At 40.0% G+C, this 26,792-nt stretch overlaps 2 protein-coding genes and 1 long non-coding RNA gene across 6 annotated transcripts; 1 reads left to right on the top strand and 2 right to left on the bottom strand.

Annotated features, from left to right (window-relative positions):
* Positions 1-180: 180 nt before the first annotated feature.
* On the bottom strand, positions 181-7,107 carry LOC135240185 (uracil nucleotide/cysteinyl leukotriene receptor-like). 2 transcript variants are annotated; one of them, XM_064309549.1, is made up of 3 exons: positions 6,869-7,107; positions 3,334-3,446; positions 181-1,888 (listed from the first exon to the last, which is right to left on the bottom strand). In XM_064309549.1, the coding sequence occupies exon 3, from the start codon at positions 1,832-1,834 to the stop codon at positions 932-934; it is 903 nt and encodes a 300-aa protein (XP_064165619.1). In that variant the 5' UTR covers positions 1,835-1,888; positions 3,334-3,446; positions 6,869-7,107; the 3' UTR covers positions 181-931. The 2 variants fall into 2 exon arrangements, with proteins under 2 accessions (XP_064165619.1, XP_064165618.1); XM_064309548.1 differs by lacking the exon at positions 6,869-7,107 and adding an exon at positions 6,751-6,835.
* LOC135240191 (uncharacterized) lies at positions 5,647-26,596 on the top strand. Of its 3 annotated transcripts, XR_010325612.1 has the most exons (4): positions 5,647-6,788; positions 6,882-6,956; positions 20,072-20,143; positions 26,236-26,596. It is a non-coding gene; the product is annotated as an uncharacterized LOC135240191 (long non-coding RNA). The 3 variants fall into 3 exon arrangements; XR_010325611.1 differs by lacking the exon at positions 6,882-6,956 and having other exon boundaries at positions 5,876-6,788; XR_010325613.1 differs by lacking the exons at positions 5,647-6,788; positions 6,882-6,956; positions 20,072-20,143 and adding an exon at positions 20,182-21,194.
* Positions 13,192-21,331, bottom strand: LOC135240184 (proteinase-activated receptor 3-like). Its single transcript, XM_064309547.1, has 3 exons — positions 21,117-21,331; positions 16,590-16,702; positions 13,192-15,294 (listed from the first exon to the last, which is right to left on the bottom strand). The coding sequence occupies exon 3, from the start codon at positions 15,237-15,239 to the stop codon at positions 14,334-14,336; it is 906 nt and encodes a 301-aa protein (XP_064165617.1). The 5' UTR covers positions 15,240-15,294; positions 16,590-16,702; positions 21,117-21,331; the 3' UTR covers positions 13,192-14,333.
* Positions 26,597-26,792: the final 196 nt, after the last annotated feature.

Below are 26,792 nucleotides of genomic sequence, written 5' to 3' on the forward strand. Positions count from 1 at the left end.
TAGTATATATGCTAAAAGATAAAGTCAGAAAAGAACTGGAAAAAAGTAATGGAGACACACTAATTAACCCAAGCTTTGTTAGTCCATATCTCCCTTAATAACGACCAGAGACAAGTGTAATTTCGGTTCCAGATGTTTCTTATAAGACCAAATTGCCAAGCCAAATCTCATTACAATCTGTGACAATGTGGTACAAAAGTATGTTGAATTGGCCCATATTTACCCATAATATTGTTCCTAAGGGTGTGTCAGCATGCTGTACCTCATTCCCATTCACTGATTAAAAATGCCGTAATCTAAATACAACAGTCTATTACATATTCATCCATGCAGTGTAGAGTTGCGCAAAGCCTTGTGATTATTAACAGTAAAACTACCTTATTGATCTTGATTATGTTTCATGATTCTAAATATGCTTTTCTAAATATACTTTTATACCCTTTAAGTTACTCAAAACAGGAGATATATGAAGCTGAAGTTACAAAGTAGTTGTTCTTTTAATGATATTTTAAATATAATTGGGCAGAAAAATCTAAAACAATAGTATCAGTAATTATGTCTATAAATGTCAGTGCATAAATGATGGCTACAGTAGACAAACTATTATATATATGTACATTTACATATAACTCAATTGTCACATATATTTAGATACATGTTTCATCAAAGAAATAAAAAAAAACAATGTCAATCAAGTTAATGCTGGTGTATTTGACAGATGTATATGTTTCAGTATATTTATGTTGCCTTTTTCAGGTCCAGTTAAGGTCACTTTATTTAGACTGAATACATGATGCACAGTCATTTTCAAAAATTAGATAGCGCTTCATTACAAATAACTGCCTCAATTCCATGATTTGAAAATGAAAAAAATCCTACAAAACTAAATATAACTGCAAATATGCGCACAAATATAGATTGGACAAAAAGTTCAGCATGTATCAGTGGAGTTTCCTGGGTCTCGATCCTTACAGCAGCAATAAAGGATGCTGGGAATCTTCTCCCGGGAGAGGTAGAGAACGGGCTGAATGCTGCTGCTGATGTCCATGAAGCCATAAGCTGCAAATCTGACGCAGCATTGGAACACATCTTGGGAAAAGTAGTCCTGAAAGGGGAAGAGCGCTACAGGTGGGAAGTAGTTGAAGACTACAATGGCCTGGATGATGAGCACCATTTTGAAGGCCCTCTTCTTGACGGGGTGCATCTCATCACGGCCAGGGCCTGACTTGCGGAGCGCGTTCAGGATGGCCACATTACAGAAGAGCATGATGGTAAAAGCTGCCAGGATCATGACGGTGAAGGCCTTCTCAAAGTTGGGGATGTTGCCCACGCATTTGGCCGCGGCATAGACCAGGGTGATCAGCCACACCACAGCAGCGCAGACCGAGCGGTGGTTTCGGTCCTTCAGCTCGGTGAAGGTGATTGGGTGCAGGACGGCCATGTAGCGGTCCAAGCAGATGCAGGAGAGGAAGAGCGGCGAAGAGTCTTTCACCCCGTAGAAGAACAGCAGTATGTACCAGGTGCTGCTGATGGTGAGGAAGAGTTTGTTGGCCAGCTCCAGGGGTGGTAGGAGGCAGAAGAGGGTATCAAGTATGGCCAGGTGGAGGATGAAGATGTCAGAGCTGGAGGAGTCCCCCTTGTTCTTGTGCAGGAGCCACAGCACCATTAGGTTAGCGGGCATTCCCAGGAACAGGTTGATGAACTGCAAAGTGAGATAAAAGATCACGGCGGCGGGCATGTCCTTACACTGCTCGTACAAGGTAAGGTCACCCCTCCCACTGCTGCTGTTCGATGGCTTATGGATGTAGAGGATTGAGGTGTTGAAGTTCTCCATGGGTGTTTGACAGGCAGGAGATGGGGCACCAGCAGGATGCAGTTTGGGGGGTTTCTGCTCAGAGAGAAAGGAAAGCATTCACAGTAACATGAGAATAACAGGGCTGCATTGTGCATTAATACAGAACACCTCCTCACAACATCTTACCAAGTGTGCTCCCATCACACCCTTACATTACTGGCTGCCTGTCAATGCTCACATCAGGTTTAAAACCTTGAGCCTACAGGGCAGTGAATGGACCAGCTTCACCTTTCCTCCAACCAATCTTCAATGCCTACACCCTGACCAGAGCTCTCAGTTCCAAAGCTTTGAGATGATTGGCACTCCCCTCCCTGCACGGTCACTTCACTCTGTCACAATGCCTGTCTGTACTGACACCCCAGTGGTGGAACAAACTGCCCAAAGTGGTCAGGACTGCAGAATCTTTGGCCATTTTCTGAAAACTTTTTCATTATGAATCTTGGTAACCCTACCCCCTAGCATTCCCACCTTATATTTAACTTGGATTGAAGTCTTTTAGAGTTTATAAGCATTACACCTCTAGCATTTATTTATCATTAAATTTATATCGTAGCATGTTAAGTACTTGCTCAGTAACTGAGAATCGTCTTGGGTTGAAGTCAGCTTTGTTAATAATGTTAATGATTATGTTTTTTTAAAATAATCCTCTGAGGGATTGTGGATTTAATCTATATCAGAATTTGTATTCAGATTCTTGGTTAGCATTGTGAACGTGCACTAATGCTTCAGTGATACTGGAGATATACTGCTGCTGTGGGAATGCTGTTAGGCAGGTCAGGCACTATTGCTGGTATGAATCAAACAAATGCACTTCTGCTTCTCCTACATTGTAAGCTGCTCTGGCTAGAACAGCATCTACCAAATTAATTTAAACAAACCCTTCAAAACATTATTTTTATCATTATGCTATTTTAACCTGCAAAATGTCTGTCCATGGAAAACTGACATTAAACAAACTGATTATATGAGATTAGCTTTTAGATACATTTTTAGGAGAATTGAAGTGCACCAGTGATTAGATTATTATTAATTATATAGCATGTCTCTCTACAGCACTGTTTGTGTTTCACAGCGTTTGTGTTGAAACCTCTACCTGGTGACTTACCCTCCTGACCTTATTTCACTCAAATTGCAAACAGTGAAAAGCAGTATGTTCTAGTACTGTTTACAAGGAGAAAAGCAGTAAGCAGTACGTTATAGTACTGTTTACAAGGAGATATGCGTTCATAGATAAAGAATTGCAAGTATGGTTACAATGTGGCAGTGACTTATTCTACACAAATGCACTTGATATACACAAAAATGCATTCAATGTATTAACAATCACAGGGAAAATGAAAGTTGTTTGCTTTGTCTAGAACAATGCATTGAAAGTGTTTGAGTGAATAATCTATATTTTTGCATTGACAAAAACAAACAAAAATATGCAAAAGGGAGGCTACATTCCCCCACACAAAGGAAGTTTAGAATAATCTTACCAGTGCTGGTGGTGCAATTTGTCCTTAATTATCTCAGTGCTGCTGTGATCCCTGCTGTCTCCAGTTAAGTCCTGCATGAACCCCTGTTTGGACTGTGTGAAGTGAAGCAGAGACTGGAATAGAGAGATATAGAGAAACCCCATCACTGATAATTCAGCTCTGCTGGGATCATGTCTCTGGCCAATCAGAACAGCAGAGAAAGGGTGGGGTGCTTGGCAAATTTCCAGCACCTCCAGTTTATCATGGGGTGTGATGGCCACAGACCACAAACACTTTGCATAAAAGAACACAGGCACACAACTAAATACTTATTTGGATGGTAAAAGAAAATCATATTTAAAAAACAAACATACTTGACCCTTGAGCAGTGATTTGACTGAATAGGGTATTCGTTTGGAAAGCCTGCTGTGGCCCATCAGCGTTCGCACCGATTGGCAGTGATGCAATGCGCCATTGGTGCTTGATGTAAATTTGCTGTAAACAACTGATGCAACAGTTGACATGTTCACTTCTGAAATTTGGTGTAACAAAGTGAAACATGTTACATGGGGGTGACACAGTGATTTTCGGTCTTGGTGTCAAGCAGCAGCAGCACTGCAAAACAACCAGTCACACGTATCCATTTTTTGTCAAATTCATGTGTTTTAAATTTACTTCTAGTCCAGAAGGTTAAATTCACCAATAGGTTTCGATCCAAGGGCTTTGAACACTGACATCACAGAATACAATCTTCTCAGTGTATCTTTTCACCGAGTTAAAGAAGGATTATGCCAGCAACAACTGGGTGATGAAAACAGTCACATCATCTTATAAGGAAATTACAAGACATGTACTTCTATTTATTGGATGACCATTATAACAAAGGAGAAAGAAGAAAGCTAAATACACATCTTAATAGGTTACTTTGTTGCAAAAGCCAGTTTATAATGGATTCAGTGTTCATATGATTAACATCAGTTTCAAAACATTAATAAAAGATAAAAATATCTCTAAACATCAGGACCTATATGAATGACTTCTAAGAGGATTCCTGGCTTTCTGGATTTCTTGTATGGTCCATGTCCCTTATTTTTATATATTGATGCATTTTCAGCAAGAAATGCATCACCTGCAATTCAGTGACTGCACCTTCCTGTTTCTCCTTCTCTCCTTGCTATCTTATATTAGGCATTTAGCAGGTGCTCTTACCCAGAGTAACTTGCATGTACATTCTTGGTTTAGGATGGAGTGTAGCACAGTGGGTAAGGAACTGGGCTTGTAATCGAAAGGTCGTAGGTTCAATTCCTGGGTAAGGACACTGCCGTTGTACCCTTGAGCAAGGTACTTAACCGGAATTGCTTCAGTATATCCAGCTGTATAAATGGATACAATGTAAATGCTATGTAAATGTTGTGTAAGTCGCTCTGGATAAGAGTGTCTGCTAAATGCCTGTAATTCAATGGTTTTTTAAAACTTTTTTTTAAAACCAAGAATGCACATGTCCATCCATATATATAGCCTAGAAACGGTTCCATGAAAATCTGTGATTTTTCTTTGCAACAATTTTAGAGACAATTCCGTTCAGCTCGTGCAAAGTACTGGCACGCAGGGCTTCTTTTAGTTTCCATTGTTGCTGTCAGTTCTGTTTCTCTCTGGCTTAGAGCATTAATGTTTTACGTGTGCTCCTTATTGATCTGTTATTCTAACTGGTCATAAGGATCAGGGCAGTGGTCTAGTCAATTGCACAGATGACCATAATTACTGAAGCCTGAGTGGGAATGCTGGGACATGGTGTTAAGCGTTTGAATACTATCAGCCTGTTTTGAATGAGGGCTTAGAAGAGGTGTGGTGCCAACAGACTTAATAGGGCTGTGGGGTTGTGTATCTAACACTGTTTCTCACTGTGGTAATGTTCCCCACGGTCAGTACTGCCAGTAGCCACAAGTCCCCCATAGTGATGTATAATCAGGGTTCGAATTACAGGGGGGATTGGGGAGGTCTGACCCCCCTAATTAAGACTTGGACCCCCCCAAAAGAGGTAAAAACAACAGGTCGGGGGGTCGAAACATTTATATATCCTTATTACCTGTAATCATAAATATTACAATATATTTCCCATCAGTGGTGTCACTAGGGTTGGTGTCTAGTGACACCTGCCCCCACCCCCCCGACCTGTTGTTTTTACCTCTTTTGGGGGGGGACAAGTCTTAATTAGGGAGGAAGGGTTTCAGTTGGCTGGGAATGCCCTGTATGAAAGATAATGAGCCTGGTGCTTGGTTCTGCAAACACCTCTACCACAACTTTTAGTGAAATACTGTTCTTTGTGTGTTCGAAACTGCTAGCATTAGCTGTTTGCTCACTGTAGCCTTTTATCTTACACACGTGATTGAGATGGAGCTCAGAGAACATAGGACTTCAGTCTGTTTGCTGCTAAAACTTTTGTGATGTGTTTATTATTTGGAGAACTGATATTGTGGTTGTATTCTGAAATGTCTCACATTTCCCTAATGGGTTCACAGCACGTTTAGCTTGAATTAGCAATGATGCTAGCAGGTAGGCTATAGGCTAAGTCAGTCTACTCCCATTTGTTGGCTGGACCGCAACAGCAGAGCCAGCCCTAAAAACGTGAATGTCTGTGACTGACTGAGTGAGTGATGAAGTTACACCATTGGTCAGCCGGATCATGTGTGTTAGGTCCAGCCATAAACTAGGTTTTATCCTGGTCTTGTTTCTATAGTGGTTTCCTGGCAGCAGCAGAAGGAATTATTTCTCCCGCAGGCCTGGCAACTTGGGCGGATCCGGGTTTTTTTTGCATATCTATTTTTGTGTGGAAACAGGAAAATAACATGACGGATTAATTAGTCGGTAATGACAGCGGTAAAACAATGACAAACCTGGCTTTGTTAGATGCGTCCGACCTAGCCCATAACCTATTGATTTTTGGCTAAATTCAAATCGACTGCGGAGTAAATCAGTCGCTGGCATTGAGCTGATCGCACTCGGGAATTGAGTCTGAATGAGTTGATCGAATCCGCAAGGAGATAGAGTTCACTTTGGTGTGGTCACCAACTAAACCAAGATAGTCCCTGTGCCAAGCAAGAGAAGACGCAGTCAACAGTAACGTGGTGAAAGAAACTGTTTGAAGTGAAGAAGACAGAGTTCCAGAGGTTGTCAGATGTTCTACAATCAGTACAAGTGGAAATAATTGTAGAATTGTATAATCCTGCGGTTTATCGGTTTTTCGCCGAAAACTGAGAATGAAATCTCCCAAGACGACGGGAAACAGATAAAAAGACTGGTCATCACTATCCACAGTTCTCAGGAGGTTTCAACCGCCATCTACGAAATTCCATGTTTCCACCCTGTAGAGCGTTTTCATTGGGCCAGCAGGTGCAGACGGAAACTCAGCGTATCCAGTTGCATACACGCGAGGCTTACCTGAGACAGCACGGTTCACTTTGCACAGCAGTGTAAAGGTAAGACTCACCATATCCACCTATAGCCTATAAGCGCATGGCTCACCTTATCCTGGTAACTTCATTAAGCCGCGGCTCACCTTTATTTCTGAGGCTGAAATTCAAAGATGAGTGGGATGATGAGGTGAGAAGATTCCTTCCACAAAAGTGCGCCTTCCCTCGGTCAGGGTGAGTTAAGATGTTATATTTAGACACGCCGTGGGTTTTATGTTAAAAGTGTGGTTTTGTAAGTCTATTTGCACCTGCTGCGTATTACGTTTTGAGCTTAAATTGGAAATGTTTTTTGCAACCACAGTGCTATTCTATTGAGCTCATACCACGATATGCGTCCTATAGTCTATAGTTCATTTTTCATGGATAGTTCAACTAACTAAACCTGCATTTGTGCCGCTTCTGGTGGTTCAGACTAAGATGTGTGCGTAGCCTACTGTCCTTCTTGTATTAATCATGGCATTTCAGAATTTAATCTAATTGGGAGGCACGTTTTACAAAGCATGCTATTTTTGAGTCGCATGGGATAATTACACAGACCACAGATAACATAAACGGGTGCACGTTAAGTCCAACCTGCACAAATGAAACGTGCTCTGGAAACAGCGAAATAATAATATGGGGATCCGATTTCTGGGGTGTGGGGGTGCTGGGAGGAGATGGTTGCGTAGATTTCAGTATTTCAATAGACATAACTGGCCTATTCGTTTCGATAAGCCAGTTACCCTCTTTTAAAATATAGAAATATTCGACTTGTGGAAGGGTTCGTTCTCTAAAAGGCAGTGTGGTGTGGTCAGGTTAGTGTACTTGGAACACTTTAAACATAATGACCATAAGAGGGCACCAGGCTGAAGTTTACTGGAAGTGAATAACCTCACTGTACATCTGAAGCTCTGTTAAAGTATGTATGTTCACCCAGTATATTCACTACACCGTGGGCGCAGTATGTTTGCCGAGTCTGAAAGTGGTCAAAGCGCAGTCATTTGCAGAGATATGGTTCGTACTATACATTGGATGGCAATGCAAGGAACCTTTCTAATCACCTGAAAAGAAAGCACCCATGAATTGTTATATAATGAATGTAAACTGATATATACGAATGCATAGGCTATACATTTGTGAATACATATTTTCCCTTTTGCACAAATATCTCATACTTTGCATGTGAAAACCAAACGTGTTAACCGCATGTATTTTCTGCGATAAGACATTCTCAAGTGTACAAATGGCTTGTGAAGTGTTGAGTCTGAATTTGCGGATCAAGAGACGCGCGCATTCAGTGACAAATTTGTGAGTTTATTTTTATTTTGAGGCTTTTCTATCGCCGTTCATCCGATTCGAATACAATTAGCTACCGATTTACACGCAATCAGCTGACTGTCATTTGAACGACAATTTAGAAAACAGTTGAAATATTTGTAGATAGTAAAACACATTTGTGACTTGTTTCTTATTTGTGATTCACGAATTTGTCAATAATATTGAGACTAACCCTCTCCATCGAAACGTTTCGAACAAAACGTTATGTATGACTGGCGCACAGCCGAAGGTTTTCCTAAAACTACTTAGTTGATCCGCTTTACGACATTCCCCAGCTGCAAATATTTCTCAAACGCTATTTTACTACCTCATTCTGTAATGCACCTCTTCCAAAGCCCCTTGGAGTGGTACTTTAACTGCATGGGGTCATTACAGCGTCTTTCTCTGGGCGCTAGGTGGTGCCAATATCATTTACTCTGTACATTTGGAGAACATTTACGTCATAGGAGGATATAGAAGGGATTCTGTCTAGGAGATTATTATTATCCCTAATCTGAGACAAATAGTTCTTTTATAAACACAGATAAGATTTAAAGAAAAACAATTAAGCAAAATTATTCTCCAAAGCTGGTAACAAACTACAATGGATCATTTACAATGTCTTTCTGTGGTCAATAAGTGGGAGTGATTTATCACGTTCATGTAAAAAATTTGGAAGCTAAAGACACATCTTAATGGGTTACGAAAATAAATTGTAATTTACCAAGATGGTAAGAAGTACATGCAATTAAATCACTATTAAAACCCCAGAAAAAATAATGTAGCGCTGTAATCACAGAACGTCACAAACAAGAATGGAACTGAGGCACTGCCAATAGGATGTCTTGCTTATTTTATCCACTCCATAAATCAAATTGTATCCCAGTTCATTTTAATTAATTGGGAAAATGCACACTCAAGTAGCCAGGAATACAGTGGGTTCTGTCAAGAGGATACCGCCTGTCCCGGGTCTAATGGTTCTCTAGTACACACAGATGGATCACACTATTAAAAAAAGAATAAAGTGAAAATATTCACCAGAAAGCACTGTCCAGTCATGTGACATTATCAGTGCATCATTACATTACATTACAGGCATTTAGCAGACGCTCTTATCCAGAGCGACTTACACAACTTTTATATAGCAATTTTACATTGTATCCATTTATACAGCTGGATATATACTGAAGCAATTTCGGTTAAGTACCTTGCTCAAGGGTACAACGGCAGTGTCCTACCCGGGAATCGAACCTGCGACCTTTCGGTTACAAGCCCAGTTCCTTACCCACTTACCCACTGTGCTACACTCCATCCTATCAGTTAAACACTGCTCAGGCTGTAACCAAATCTGATTTTGTCTCATTATAGACATTATAATGATCTCCCCATAAACAAAAAGGTCATGAGCCCCTGTCTTTTCTTAAATAAAAGAACTAACCTTTTCAAACCACAAGGTTCTCAAGAGTGGCAAGTCTGTTCAAAACATGTTTGTTTTGTTTGTAGCTCTCTGGGTTGTGGTCCTTGTCTTCTTATTTTAATTTCTTTAAGTCAGTTAATGGACACAGTAAGTTGCTGTGTATTTAAACATTTTAGTGATCTGAGACATCGCAACTGAAGGTATTGTCAAAACATCACTGTGTCAAAGCAACAGAAATCACATGATGAACTTGGGAGGCATGTTTCCCTGACCTTAAATTTAAATGTATAGCATGTCTTTTTTACCATTGACTTTTGCCAGCATGTACATTTAGACACAAAGGAAAATAGACTCTGTGGTACTTAACAAGCTTGAAATTACTCGTCTGACAGTGTCCTGTGGTTTCTAAAATACAAAGGGCTTAAGTAAGATACTATAACTACATTCTTTATTGTACACTCCTGTGGAAATTTGCTTTTGGCTTCACCACAGTTGCAGTAAAAACAAGTAGTCTCACAATACAGACCAAAAACAATACTGTACATAGACAACATGACACAACAGACCCACAGATACCTGACCAGTACACTAGAGTGGTACAGTAGAGATTAATCAGTAAAAACATTAAGCATTCATCAGAGCAATGACATGTGGAGTAAAAGACTTCTTGAGGCTCTGGGTACTCTCTTGTGGCTCCCAGAGGGGAGCATGTCGAACTCATTAGAAAGGGGGTGTAAATCAGCCTAAATTTGCTGGGACTTGTTCCTGTTCTGGAGCACATTGAGCTTGGACAGCTGTCTCTGTGGGTTCCTTAGAATTTTACTGGCCATGCTTACGATCCTTGCCAGTTTGCTCCTGTTCTTGGCCCCAAGGGTGCCGCACCACGCTGAAATGTCAAAGGTCAGAACACTTTCAATGAGGCTTTTGTATACCAGCTCTAAAATCCATACTTACAGCAAAAGTGTTAAACTTTCTCAACAAATACAAAAGTTGCTTAGCCTTTTAAAAAATGTATTCTGTGTTGGCTGTGAAGCAAAGTGTGTTATTAAAAAAAATCTCTACCACTTTTACAGACTGGCTGTTAATTTTAACTGGTTGGCTTGGGTGGAGCACTGCAGGCTACTCTTACTGCTGATAACCAATTATCGGTTAAAGAGAGTCTTTCATCTAGTAATGGATTGATCGATTACTCCTTGGAGACATGCCTACTCAATCTTTTTTTATTTTCTCATAAAGGCTATGTATGTACAACTATGTATCGGAACTGGGCTCCATTTATGAATTTGTCATACAGTAGCCTACATAAAAAAAGAAGAAACACATAAAAATATAGGATATTTCTTCATCTAATATGAACAGAATAAATTAAATATATATATTGAAATGCGTGTTTTGATTGCATTTGTGTTTTTTATTGGTAAGCTGTTGTATAGGCAGGATAATGTCCGAGCGGCTGAGCATTAGGCAGTTTGAAGGCCCTGTGCTGAGGGAAATTGCTTGAGGTTAATTTACTATGTCCATCAATTGTAATGAAAACATGCGTTTCAAAATACACTATTGGATTGCAACGGAAACGTTAGCCTACTTACGTATTCTAGCAAATATCCCATGCCCTATAGGCTACCTCTTAGCAATGAACGCCTCTTTCTATTAGACTACCTCAACTGGGTTACCTAATATTAAAATTCAGTTTGGTTGTGAAAATGGTTTCACAGTGTATTTATTTATTTGTTTGTTTATTTATTTATAATCACCGATCGTTAGCTAGTCAACTACTGAGTTATATTTGATAGGCAGGCTAAACTATAAACGTATTCAACCTGTAACTAGGCTGGTCACCAGCCTGGTCACATGTTGCTGTGGGATGGCATTCCATTCCTCAACCAGGATACGTCGCAGGTCAGCCAACGTGGTTGCATTGGTCACTCTAGCACGTACAGCACGCCCGATCTGATCCCAGTGTTCAGTGTTCAATTGGGTTGAGGTCTGGGCTGTTGGCAGGCCATTCCATTCTCTCTACTCCCACATTCGAATCCTGGTTGAGGAGAGTAGGTATTGAATAGAGTAAATACCAACAGGAGAATACACTGTTTGACATTGGCAGGGAAATTTGCCACATTTCACTTGGGACCCCACCCACGTAATCTGCTGTGCTGCTCATCCCACAAATTCATGATCCTTACAAATGGGACATCATTGTAAAGAGAAATGAACAGGCTTTCCAATGATATAACATACAATGCTAATAATACAGTGACAACAGTGATATGATCGACCAAACACAAATTTCCTTTAGGTGGTTATTACAACAGTGTCGGACTCGGAATGGTATGGAGAAAGGCAGTTGTTTCATTACGTTCAATTCGAGCTGTGATGGTTTTTTGCGCAACAGAATATTGCACAGAATCCTGGTTCAACAAATGCCAGTAGGTCCCAAAACCCTTCACTCTTTATGGGGAGCATGTCTTTCTTTACCATTTTAGCAATTAAATCTGTTGTGGTTTCAGCTGGACAGCTGTCACACTGATAAGATTTTACTATGAAGTTTGTGCTTGTCTGCTGTGATTCCTTGGCCTTGGATATTTGGTTCTTGGGTGGGTTAACATAGATGTCAACATGTGGTATGCAAATTTGGCACTGAACAGTGTTTTCATTGAGTGTTTTCAAAATCATTCCATGTGGTGCACTTTTGCAAGCTGGCTATCTTTTCAACTGATGGTAAGTAACCTTAGCCTGAATGGCAAGAAGCCCCGCCCATCCGCTGTTACTCATTTAGAGCATTAGCCTAGGTAACATTGGTGATCTTTCATTTTGAACGGTTTGAAAAAAGATTTTTTTAAGGGTATTTTCAAATATTTAATGTAACATTGAACATGTTTGTTTGTGACTGACAATCAATGAATTCATAACTTGTTCACATCCATAAAAGGTACTTCCGGAGGCACTCCCTAGGATTTGCGACGCAGCTAAGACTGAAATACAGAAACCCAGAACACAAGGATGTCATCAAAACTTTTAACTTGGAAAATTTGATGCAGAAGAAACAGAGTGTCAGCCTCAAGACAAAATCTCTCCAAATGAAGCCCAAATCCAGCCACTCCAAAATACAAACTGAACTAATGCAAACTCAATGAAGATGGATCATACACTCTGATTGAGCAGGATTCATTATCCAGATAGGGCAAGCAAACTGCCCTACCACAACTCCTCTCAAAAAATGGAGATGAAATAAAATAACTTGCAGAAATAAGAAATGCCCTAGAATTATACTCTCAATTTTTGCTCCTTCAGAGCCTTTAATGCAAGGATTGTGTCTCGGCTCAATATTGTGTACGTTCGTTCATTTAGCATGTTCATCTGCCAGTTTAACCACCACAAGCACATCTTGTTGGTCCATCACAGGTGTATCTGGGTGGTTTGGGAATGTGTATGATGGAGATGGTCAGCCCATGAGGATGCAGAAAGTTCAAAGTAAATTCTCCAGTGCTGGGTATTGTCAGACCAGCCACCAATTATTATCATATGCAACCATAATGAACCTTTAATGCTTGCTAAGTCAAGTGATTCCTGAAGTATGCACACATCAGGGAAGGGCCCATCAAGAAGGTTGTGCATTGTAATTTTGCCTGACTATGTCTATTAGCAGTGCTCATTTACTACTGTTCAACAACATTGTAATGAATTTGTGATGTAATGCCACTTGCACAACTTACACAGATAAGTTATGTCTCGACAATGACTCAAAAAACCAAGACAACATTTTCTGAAGGTTTTGATGACATTGTAACTCAACTTTACTGAAAATTTGATTCACTTTGAAATACAGTTTTTTTTCACAGATCAGCTTTATTGAATATTTGAAAATACAGAGCATGAAAAGACCTTTATAAAGATATAAGAACCATTTCTCTATGACCTGTAATAATGTAGATATGGCATGCCAAAGTCACAGAGTCATGCTAATTACCCCAAGCTTTGTTAGTCCATATCTCCCTTAATGATGAGACAAGCGTCATTTTGGTTCCAGGGGTTTCTCATTAGACCAAATCGCCATGCCAATTCTCATTCAAATCTGTGACGATGTGGTCCAAAACTGTTGAATTGACCCAGATTTACTCGTAAGCTGGTTCCTAAGGGTGTGCCAGCATGCCGTACCTTACACCTATTCACTTATTAAAAATGCAATAGTCTACATACACAACAGCCTATCACATATTCATACTGCCTGTGGTGCAGTATATAGTTGCTGAACGCCTTCTGATTATTAATAGTTAATAGTTGACTACCTTCTTTCTTGATTTTGATTTATGATTCTAAATATGCTTTGCTAAATATCCTGTTTAAGTTCATTTGAAAAGAGTTGTCAAAACAGGAGATGTAGGAAGCTGCAGTCACAACGTAGTTGTACTTTTAAAGATATTTTAAATAAAATTTTGGCAGAAAAATATTAAATTATAATATCAGTAATATTCTAATATACAGGGGCTCATATCTAAAAATTGCAGTGTATATAGGATGGCTGTAGTAGACAAAACTACTATTTGTATGGACATTTACATATAATGCACAATTGTCACTTTGAAAATATATTCAGACAAATGCTTCAAAGAAATAAAAAAAAACGATGTCAAAATCAAGTCGGATATAGTTCAGTACATTTGTGTTGCCTCTTTGAGTCAGTGTCCCTTTATTTAGACTGAGTACATGATGCACTGTCATTTATGTAAAATTAGGTAGCGCTTTTTTAGAAATAACTGCATCAATTCTATAACTGGAAAATGAAAAATCCTACAAAACTAAATATGACTGCAAATATGCACACTGGATCATCACAAAGTTCAGCATGGACCTGTGGACTTTCCTGAGTCTTGATCCTTACGGCAACAGTATTGGAAACTGGGAATCTCCCGGGAGAGGTAGAGAAGGGGTTGAATGCTGCTGCTGATGTCCATGCAACCAAAAGCTACAAATTTGATGTAACAGTGGAACACATCTTGGGAGAAATGCTCCTTAAATGGGAAGACCACTACAGGTGGGAAGTAGTTGCAGACGATGATGGCCAGGATGATGAGCACCATCTTGTAGGCCCTCTTCTTGACTGGATGCATCTCGTCGCGGCCAGGGCCCGACTTGCGGAGCGCGTTCAGGATGGCCACATTGCAGAAGAGCATGAAGGCAAAAGCTGCCAGGATCATGGCGATGAAGAGCTTCTCGAAGTGTGGGATGCTGTTCACACCCTTTGCCGCCGCGTAGGTCAGGGTGAACAGCCACAGTGCACTAGCGCACACCACACGGTGGTTTCGGTCCTTCAGCTCGGTGAAAGTGATTGGGTGCAGGACGGCCATGTAGCGATCCATGCAGATGCAGGAGAGGAAGAGCAGCGAAGAGTCTTTCACCCCATAGAAGAAGAGCAGCACATGCCAGGCGCTGGTGATGGTGAGGAAAACTTGGTTGACCAGTTCCAGGGGTGGGAGGAGACAGAAGACGGTATCCAGTATGGCCAGGTGGAGGATGAAAATGTCAGAGGTGGAGGAGTCCCTCTTGTTCTTGTGCAGGAGCCACAGCACCATCAGGTTAGCAGGGATCCCCAGGAACAGGTTGATGGACTGCAAGGTGAGATAAAATATCAGGGCGGCGGGCATGTCCTTACACTGCTCGTACGGGGTAATGCCACCACCTCCACCACTGCTGTTTGACAGCTTATGGATGTAGACGCTGGAAGAGTTGAAGTAGAAGATCTCCATGGGTGTTTAACAGGCGCAAGATGTGGGTTCCAACGGGATGCAGGTTTGGGGGTTTCTGGTCAAACGGAGAGAAAGGAAAGAGATCGTCATAACATGAGAATAACAGGGCTGTATTCTTCATTAATATAGAACACCTCCTCACAACACGTCTATGTGTGCTTACATCACACCCTTACATCACTGGCTGCCTGTCAATTCTCACATCAGGTTTAAAACCTTGGTACCAGACTACAGGGCAGCAAATGGAACAGGTTCACCTCTCCTCCAACAAATCTTCAATCCCAAACACTGGCCTGAGCTCTGAGTACCATAGCTTTGAGATGATTGGCACTCCCTTCCCTGCATGGTCACTTCACCCTGTCACAATGCCTGTCTGTACTTGCCCCCCCAGTGGTGGAACAAACTGCCCAAAGTGGTCAGGATATCAGAATCTTTGGCCATCTTCTAAAACAGAATGAAGACCCACTTCTTCAGTCTGAATCTTGGTAACCCTACCCCCTAACATCCCCACCCTGTATTTAAATCAGATTACGGTATTTTGATTTAGTTTTTTGGATTATATCACTATGGTCTTATATTTCTTCTCTGAGAGATTGTTATGGATTAAATCTCTATCAGAATTTGTATTCAGGTTCTTGGTTAGCATTGTGCAATTGCACTTCAGTGATATTGCACCTTTACCTGCAGGTCTGGGTATGCTGTTAGGCAGGTCTGACTCTATTGCTGGTATGGACCAGATGATTGCACTTCTATCTGGCTATAAGAACATCTGCTGAATTAATGTTAGCAAAGCCTTCAAAACATTATTTTCATGATGATACTATGTTAAATGGAGTTAACCTGCAAATCTGTCTGTCCATGGAAAACTCACATTAAATAGTTAAAACAAGCCGATTGTATAAGATCAGCTTTTAGATAAATTTTTACAAGAATGGAAGCTCACAAATGATTAGATAGCATTAATTATACAGCATGTCTCTCTACTACCGTGCATGTTTCATATTGTTTATGTGAAAACCCCCATGGTGACCTGTCCGCCAGACCTAATTTCACTTAAACTTCAAACAGTGTGAAGCAATATATGCTTTACAAGGAGATATGCCTTCATAAGTACAGCATTGCCAGTATGGTTATAATGTGGCCGTTTGCTTATTCTGCACAAATGCAGTTGATGTACACAAAAATACAACCAATGTATTAACAATCACAGGGAAAATTGATTGCTTTGTATAGAACAATACATTGAATGGGTTTGAGTTAATAGTCCATATTTCTGCATTGACGAATATAAACAAAAATATGCAAAAGGGAGACATTCCCTTACACAAAGGAAGTTTAGAATAATCTTACCAGGGCTGGTGGTGCAATTTGTCCTTAATTATCTCAGTGCTGCCGTGATCCCTGCTGTCTCCAGTTAAGTCCTGCATGAACCCCTGTTTGGACTGTGTGAAGTGAAGCAGAGACTGGAATAGAGAGATATAGAGAAACCCCATCACTGATAATTCAGCTCTGCTGGGATCATGCCTCTGGCCAATCAGAACAGCAGAGAAAGGGTGGGGTGCTTGGCAAATTTCCAGCACCTCCAGTTTATCATGGGGTGTGATGGCCACAAATGCTTTACATAAAGAACACAGGTACACAGGTAAAAACTTACTTTGATGGCAAAGGAACTCCTTTTTTTTAAATAAAGAAATGAATACATTTTTTACCCTTGAGCAGTGAATCGACAGAAGAGAGCATTTGTTTGGAAAGCCTGTTGTGGCCCATCAGCGTTCGCACCGATTGGCAGTGATGCAATGCGCCATTGGTGCTTGATGTAAATTTGCAGTAAACAAGTGATGCAACAGTTGACATGTTCACTTCTGAAATTTGGTGTAACAAAGTGAAACATGTTACATGTGGGTGACACAGTGATTTTCGGTCTTGGTGTCAAGCAGCAGCAGCACTGCAAAACAACCAGTCACACGTATCCATTTTTTGTTAAATTCATGTGTTTTCAATCTACCTCCAGTCTAGAAGGTCTGGATTAATTAGTCATTAGATTTCCTTCCAAAGGCTCTGGTTTCCGAATACTGACATCATATAACACAATCTATTCAGTAGGTGACAGAAAGATTGTGGCAGCAATAATTGGGTGATTCAAACCATATTATCAGCATATAAGGAAATAACACGGCATGTACTTGACACACAGTCTTTCTTCTCTTTATTAGAAGACTGTTAGAAGAAAGGTATTACAAAAGGTAGTTAAACCTTTAAGTCTCACTGGCCCCTATTTTGCATTCATTCTGTTTTTTTCCAGTTCTATCTTTATAAACTATTGCCAGTGTTTTAGTGACAATGTTTCCTTATTTTGTAATGTGTGAGGCTATTGTGTAACCAGCATTTGGAAATCCACAGACTACAGAAATCGGCGTTAAGTTGGAATACATATCATGGCAAGGATCCAGAAAAAAAAGTCCATCATTTTTTAGTCACAAAAACATGCTAACTCTAAGAAAATTCTCTGGAGGAATTATCATTGTTGTCCGTTTCGACATTGAATACTCACTGAAAGTATTGAGTACAGGAATATTGTTGCCTCTGGTTTGTATAGACCACAGGTGTCAAACTCCAGTCCTGGAGGACCGCAGTGTCTGCTGGTTTTTGGGGTGCTCTCAGCACAAGTGCTTAATTTAAGTCATTGATTGGCTAAGGAATCCACACACCTTGTTATCAAGGCCTTAACTGGCAGCCAATTGAAAGGAAAACGCAAAAATCCACAGACACTACGGGCCCCTTGGGATTCATTTTGAAACCCCTGGTATAGACTTTCGGGAACAAGATGAGCACACCTACAACCTTTTGTGCCCAGTACTGGCCAAACAGTCTCTCAGTATAGCCAATGAGACCTGCCATGCACAAGCTCAACATGGGTAGTATAATTTCTACAAAGTACACAGCCTGCCAAAGGCAAGCTATTATAGTGTCGACTGAGAAGCATTTTAGCCAATGAAATTACTTTTTTTACAGAATATTGTATAGGTTGTTAGGCTTGCATAAGAGGACACGCATTGTTTCTCCTGCACATATAAACCATAACTTTTTCAGTCCATATGCTGAAAAAGTTATTGAGACTTTATGCTTAGAAAGGTTGTTGTTTTACAACACAAACTTATTTTGCAATGCCTTGAAAAGACTCCACAGCTGAGGGCATGTTTACTGAAGGAATTTTTCCCATTTTATATTGGTGAACATCTAAAAACATTCTCTGAATATTTTTATTATTCCGTACACTCATAAATTAGGAGTAGGCCTGATTTTGAATAATAAATGTGGCATGAGAAATTGTGGGATGTGTTTGAAATGTTGATGGAGGTGGGGTATTTGACAAAAACGGCAATGGATTTGTAAACTAGATGTCTCATGCACTTATTTTCTACAATCTTCCAGACCTCGTACTGTCAGAGGTGGCAAGGGTAGAGCTAGGAGAGAGAGATGGAGGGGTGGGGGAGATGAAAGGGAAGGTGACAGGAAGGGGGAAAGACAGTTAATTTCAGCACACTTCTTCCATGAGCATATAGTATATGATATACATTATTTTATACCTCTAAATACACATGATATAATTTATTTACCAAGTGTCCTTTGGGAATGTCCAAATAGCCTTTTTTGAAACCTGCCTAGATTAAGCTTTAAAAAACTATGCAGAATGCTAATTTTTGGTTGTATTGTTATCCATTTTGAACCAGGATTTGTCCAGCCTGTGGATGTGGCTCCATTGTGTTTCTTAGCCCACCAGGCACAGCCACACCATTATGTACAACTTTCATTGTATTTTTTTCTGGATTTGTAAAATCCATCCATATCTGTAGCCCAGAAACAATTCCATGAAAATCTGTGATTTTTCGTTTCAGCAATTGACAACACAAGGTTTTATGTGTGCTCATTACTTGTCTGCCATTCTAACTGGTAATAAGGATCAAGGTGCTTGTCTAGTCTATGAGCTCAGTAGAGGCTGCAGAGATAATGACAATTACTGAAGACTGAGTGGGGATGCTGGAACATGGTGTTGAGCGTTTTAATATTATGGTAAATGGACTGCACTTTATATAGTGCTTTTATCCAAAGCACTTTATAATTGATGCCTCTCATTCGCCAGAGCAGTTAGGGGTTAGGTGTCTTGCTCAAGGACACTTTGACACGCCCAGGGCGGGGTTTGAACCGGCAACCCTCCGACTGCCAGACAATCGGTCTTACCTCCTGAGCTATGTCGCCCCATTAATATTATCAGACTGTTTTGAATGAGGGCTTAGAGGTGTAGTGCCAATACACATAAAATAAACTTAATGGAGCTGCAGGGTTTTGTATTTTTTTTTTTTTTTTGCTTTAGTAATGTAACCCATGGTCAGTGCTGCCAGAGACCGTAAGTCCCCCAGGGTGATGTATAATCAGCCATAGTGGTGCCCAGGGAGGAAGGGGTTCAGTTGGCTAAAACAAATTTGTTTGGCTAAATAGGTCGATAAGCACTTTTTAACTTGGAGGTGTTGATGCTTGCTCACTAATTAAATTAAACGTATTGTTAGTGCAAGGCATGCAAAGCCTGTCCTCGTGGTTTACTGTTCTTTGTGTGTTTGCTGTTTGCTAACTGTAGCAATTCATCTAACACACTTGATTGGGATGAAGCTCTGATAAACTGCGACTTGGGTCTCTTTGCTAAAAACTTTTGTGTTTATTTATTTGGGGAACTGATATCGTGGTTATAGGCTATTCTGAAATTAAGTCTCGCATTTCCCTAGTGGGCTTACTACACGTTTAGCTTGGATTAGCAATGATGATTCTTTCTTCTGCAGGCCCGGAAACTTGGGCGGATCTTCAGCCAACTGCGACATCTGGGCTCCACTGCCGTTGTACCCTTGAGCACGGTAGGCTATTTAACCTGCATTGCTTCAGTATATATCCAGCTGTATAAATGGATACAATGTAAATGCTATATAACAATTGTGTAAGTCGGTCTGGATGACAGCGTCTGCTAAATGCCTGTTATGTAAGTTAAATGTTATAGTTTATTTTGTGTGAAAACGGGAAATTATCACGATGAAATAATTAATCGGTATTATATTCGTAAAACAATAACAGTTTGGCTTTGATTAACAAGTGCGTCCCATCTATGAGCAGCCCATAGCCTATTGATTTTTGTCAAAGTTCACTGCGGAGTAAATTAATCGCTTTCCTTGAGCTGATCACACTCGGGAGTTGAGCGTCTGAATGAGTGGAACAAATCCGCTAGGAGACGGTTCACTTTTGTATGGCCACCATTAAACCAGGACAGTCCCTAGGCCAAGCAAGAGAAGAAGCAGTCAACAGTAATGCGGTGAGAGAAACTGTTGGATGAAGAAGACGAAGTTCCAGAGGTTGTGTTTGGGTATTCAAGAATCAGTACAAGTGGAAATAATCGACGTTTCCTGCGGTTTGTCATTTACTGGAAGAAAAAAAAACAGAATGAAATCTCCCAAGACGACGCGAAACGGACAAAAAGACGACATCGCTATCCACAGTTCCCTTAAAGCAGGACCCAGCGTCCTGACGGTAAACTCCTTGATGTTTGGGGCATCAACTGCCATCCGCGAAATTGTAGGCTAGTTTTCCTCCCTCAAGAACGTTTTCACAGGGGCAGCAGCACTGTCGGAAACTCCGCTTTACCAACTGTCTAAATGCGAGGCTCACCTCATACAGCAGGGCTCAGTTTATGTCCTATAGCTGTGTAAACTCAAGACACACCGAATTTAGCTATAGCCTATAAACGCAGGGCTCACCTTATCCTGGTAGGTAAGGGAGAGCGGGGCACGTTGGAACACTTTTTAAATTAAGTTTAGCCTACATTAAGCCGCGACTCACCGTCATTTCTGAGACAGGATGAAGTGAGAAGATTGCGTCCACAGAAGCCCCGCATTTCGCCGTGCGGGTGTCGCCTCGGTAAGTCAAGATGTTCAATTTGGACCCGCTGTTTGTTTTATGCTAAAGTTTGTAAATCTATTTTCACCTGCTGAGGATTACGTTTTGAGTTTAAATTGTAAAGGGATTTTAAGCACACCTTTCCACAGAGGCAGGTGACATCGAAACTACCTGTATGAACTGTTCTCTGCTAAACCAATAATCTCTGCTGTTACTCAGTCAAACTGAAAAAGCAAGTTTTATTATAAAGTATTCAGCTCCTTCTGGTTCATGGTTTGGTATTGAAATCAGTTTTTTCTGGGATCACTACAATTCTTGGTTGTGGTTAGGTCACAAGAACTGGCTGTTGAAAAACACAAGATAAAAAATTACTTCTCTGGATTAAAACCAGTATTTCGTCATGTAATACTGGTGGTCAAAATCTAGATAATTTAATTATGCATTCACGCGTTGAGCTTTATAAACTGCATGTGTAAGAAATGAAAATGACTCGGACTGAAAACTGTATGCAGCAAGGAATAAATCGCATGGGTTGCTACAGCCTGCTACAACTAAAGGTAATAAGACATTTAATTACGTACAAAGGCACTGTGTTCGATGGCTTGTTGAAGAATTGCTCGTTCTCTCAACGGCAGTTGGTGGTAGTGTGGTCAGGTGACTCTCAGTGTTCTTGGAACCCTTTAAACATTATGTCCACAAGAGGTCACCAGACTGAAGGTTACTGGAAGCCAATAACCTCACTGTACATCTCTAGCGCTACTCAAGAGAACATGTATAGTCGCCCTGTATATTCACCACAATGTGAGTTCAGTATATTCACCACTCAGCAAGGTTTGTGTAGCTTGTATCCCACGATATGAACCCTCAGCTCAGTAGATTCAACGCACTGTGCGCACAGTCTCAATTGCTGTTAAGGGAGTCCCAGCACTTCAGACACCGGGGGAGTCAGTGTAGATTAACAAGCACCATTTACTCATGTTAGTCTGGTACTGGAGTGGCTGCTGACCGTCAGTGTTCTCTGCATCAGTTGCCTTTGGTACAATCCACAGAGGAGGCTTGAAGAAATTAGTTCCTGGTTCTAATGAGGATCACTGATACATGGTTAAGATGGACTGTAGTGCCCCTGTGTATTGTCAGACAGAAAACAGTAGGTAATTTGACTTTTAAACTTACAAGCTTCCAAGAATCCAATTTATCCTAATTATACAACTCACATTGCCCATTTATTTGCCACTGCTTGTCATAATTTTTGAGCTTCTGGTTGTTTTGTTGCCTTAAAGGCGTACTATGCACAATTTCTTTCCTTGCTTTGCTCCTGTGTTTGCAATCAAAAACTTCTCCAACAAATGTAGATGAGGCTTTGAGGTGGGCCCCCACAAACATAAGCTTAGCATTTTCGCTGAAGACAGAATATTGTTTCTTTCTAATGCAGAACATTCACTTTCTCAATTGCGGAATATATTAGAATGTTATAGTCCTATATCTGGATAAAAATTTAACGTTGACAAGAGTTAAATTCTATCACTGTCTATAATACTGTAAAACAGGAGTTTCTTTTCAAATGGTCACCAAAAGGTTTTAAATATTTGCGCATAATGGTGGATAATAACTTGAACACATACAGTTCTATGAAAGTATTTGCTCCCTTCCTGATTTCCTCTATTATTGCATATTTTTCATACTGAATGGTTTCAGGTCTTTAGACAAAATTTAATATTAGACAAAGGAAACCTGAGTAAACACAAAACAAATTTTAAAAATTATTAATTTTTTTATGAAAAAATTATAAAGCACCCATATCGCCCATGTGAAAAATTATTTGCCCCCTTACACAATCAACAAATGAACTTAATTGATAACTACATTAAGCTCGATTGAACACAGTCAAGCCCTTGATTGGAGCCAGCCCTGTTGATCTAAACTTCACTCATATTCAACCTCACTATCAGAGTGAAGTAGTCACCACAAAGTTTCTACAAGCACACTATGCCCCAATCAAAGGAAATTCCAGAAGAGATGAGGGGGAAAAAAAAGTTATTGAAACATATCCGTCTGGAAAGGGTTACAAAGCCATTTCTACTTGGGATTAATTATTATCTATTTTTATTACATTAATGCTGTTATCTCTAAATGAAAAACACTTGTAACTGTGGTAAATCTGAAGTGGTTGGCCTGCCAAAATTTCTCCAAGGGCTCAGCAACAACTCATCTTGGAAGTCACAAAAGAAGAACATCCAAAGAACTACAGGACCCTCCGGTCTCGGCTAAGGTCTGTGTTCTTGACTGAAGTAAGAAAGAGAGACTACGGAAAAATGGGATTCATGGGAAAGTAGCAAGGCAGAAACCACTGCTAACCAAGAGAAACATCCATCCACCCACATTTGCAAAAAAAGGACCTGGATGATCCCTAGGCCTTTTGGGATCATGTTCTATGGACAGATGAGTAAAAAAATGGAACGCTTTGAACAACGAAGGTCCCATTATGTCTGAGGTAAAGAAAATAAGGCAGCATTTCACGGTAAGAACATAATACCAACAGTCTCAAACGTAGTGGAAGTGTAATGGTGTGGGGATGCTTTTCTGACTCAGAAAAGCATCTTGCCACTTGCCATTATTGAAGAAACCATGAATTCTGTACCAGAACATTCTTGAGGAGAATGTCCGGTCATCTGTCTGAGCTGAAGTTGAAGCATAATTGGGTAATGCGGCAAGACTGAGTCTTTGTCTTAGTGGTGGGGAGGCATGCGGCCAGGTGTGAATAGCCTAAACACTAAAGCAAGTCCACATCTGAATGGCTAAAAAGAAACACAATTTTTGGACTGGCTCAGGCAAAATTCTGACTTGAACCCAATAGAGAAACAGATCCTGAAATGAACATTTCATGCTCAAACCTACCGATTTGTTTGAATTAAAGCAGTTCTGCAAAAAAAGTGGGCTGAAATTCCTCCACAGCAATGTGAAATCAAATTATGGAAAGGGTTTGGTTGCAATTATACCTGCTAAATGTGGTGCAACTAGTTCAGTTTATGGGGGCAATTACTTTTTTTAAAAATTTAACGTTTTAAATTAAACAAAATTAAATTATAATTTTGTGTGTTTTGTGTTTACTCGGGTTGCCTTTGTGTAATTACATTTTGTGTAAAGATCTGAACCATTCAATGTGACAAATACACAAAAATAGAGGAAATCGTGGAGAAGGCAAATAATGTTTTCGCAGCAGTGTATATATTTTGGTCAGCCTATTGCAAAATGTGGGAAGTGATGTGAATAAATGAATTCATTTACTACTCACTCTCCTGGGTAGGATCAATCCGATCAAACTGAATGTTTCACTTTGGGTTTTGTTTCTGTCACTCATTATTCATGTCCCTTTAATGTTTTTCTCCTTACCATGGACTATGGCTAAGGTGGCCTAGAACTTCCCAATTCCCAGATCTCTTTCTGGGCGGAGCGTTCTACATTCTTGGCTCTGATGCTTGAGAATGACCCCTGGTTAAATATTGAGAAGGTGAAGGTAGGGAAAGAAAATGGGGTAGACATTCTGTACAAGTGGAATGAAGAGTCTGTAAAATCAAACATTGACAAGTTGCAGGGCATCATCCTTCCAGAGCATTACTATGAAGGAGGGATTTTTATATCTTTTGATCAACTGAAACAGAAATACCAACTGTCGAACAAAGACTTTCTTCAACTACCTACAGTTAAGATATTTCATTCATCAAACTCAAGGGCCAGTAGAACTAGCCAAATATGTCTTCCATTGAGGAACTCTGTCATTCCGACTAACCAATGCATGTTGGTAACCACTGTGCCTCAGCCAGACTGGCCGCAAGTCAGATGGGAAAATGAATGAACATGGTGTCAGTCTGGATGGGGAGCTATGGAGCAGTTAAAAATGTTTTGTAGGCTGGATACGTATCAAGAACTGACCGTAATTACGGAAGTGCAACTTGATCTTAGCCTAGCGCTCCTGTGATGAATCCACAGACAGATTTGACGTATTTACAATGAATACAACAGGTTTGATTTAAAATTTATTGTGCATTTTTTCATAGATTTAATGCATGGACAGTAAGCATCATCTTACAGTACATTGTATGTTTGCTCGCTTCAGTAAGCTGGTTCCTAAGGATAGCATACGCCATACCTCTTCCTCATTCACTGATTAAAAATAGAGTAATCTCTAATACATGCAGAACGGCCTCACATATTCAGCCTGTCTAAAATGGAGTGTAGAGTTTTTAAAGACTTGTGATTATTAAGATAAACCACTTATTTTCTTTCTGTAATAAAAATCTTTTTCTAAATATTCTATTCAACTTAATTTAAATATTTTTCAAAGCAGGAGATATATAAAGCTATAGTCACAGTCTAGTTCTTATTTAAAGGCTGTATTATAAAACTAATATAGCTATAAATATATTTTATGTAGTTACAGTAGACGTGGAATATGATATGTGTGCCCCTTTACATCTTGCAAAAATGTCTCAATCAAAAATACATTTAGACAAGAGGAAATAAAAAAGCACAAAAATAGCTGCATGGGCAGCGGTGAGCCAGGTTCTAATGCAATGCTCAAAACCTAAGTGGACCTTAGTCCTAGTGGAAAATTTGCCACCGTAATGGCATTGAAACAATTAACGTGTTATCCTGCTGTGGTTCAGATGGAGTGAAGACCATGTTATATTACATTACCTTACGGTGGTTCCTAACCTGGGGTATGACACCCCTCTGGAGGGGCTCCTGCTTTATGCAAAAATGTCTAGTGTAAGGAGATGACCCCACATACCAAGTGTCACAGTTCCAGGACAATTTGTACTGAGGGGGAAAATTTTGTGAACACTGAAAATGCAAGCCAGTAATTGAAATGGCTTTTATTTTTGTCATCATTTATGGTCCAGACTTCTAATTTAGTGGAAGACTAATTCATTAGGAAATGGATGAATGTCATGAATTTCAGACTTCAGTTAACAGTAGATTGACATTTATGGACAAAATTTCTAAATATAATTTATTAAATTTGTTTGGCTGATTTGCTTCTTTTTTTTTTTTTTTTTGCAAGGACTTACGGTTCTTGAGAAGATATCATTTGGACTTACAGTTGATGAGAAGTTCCATCATTTGGACTTAAGGTTCACGAGAAGTTGTCTTTTGAATATATTTTTTAAAATGGCAGCAGAGGAGAGGGGATATGATGATGGACCAGGTTTGTACCAATATACCCGGGATGGCTGGGCTAAAGATTTGACTTTGGGGCCTCATTATTGTGCCCACAAACGAACAACTCATGTCATTTCTTTTGCCCAGGTTATGTATAGCCTGTACTATCTGTGGGCCAAAACGGACAAGAGGTTACCATTTGGCCAAGTTATTTTTAACAAAATAGTGAAGTATATAGGAAATAGGAATTTCAGCAATTACAATAGGTTTCCTTTGCTTTGTAGTGGAACCCTAAATGTCCCTTTCCTGAGAAGTTTTGAACAATGCTCTTTTCTGAAATCCAAGACTGGTATAACAAATAAGGTGTCAAAATCTAGGTAGTGCTATTGTATTTGATAGACTGATGATTTTCAGTACATTTATAAGTGTTGCCTCTTACAGTTTCAGTCAATGTCCGTT

The sequence above is a fragment of the Anguilla rostrata genome, chromosome 14, assembly GCF_018555375.3.
Source record: "Anguilla rostrata isolate EN2019 chromosome 14, ASM1855537v3, whole genome shotgun sequence".
In the NCBI taxonomy this organism is placed as follows: domain Eukaryota; kingdom Metazoa; phylum Chordata; class Actinopteri; order Anguilliformes; family Anguillidae; genus Anguilla; species Anguilla rostrata.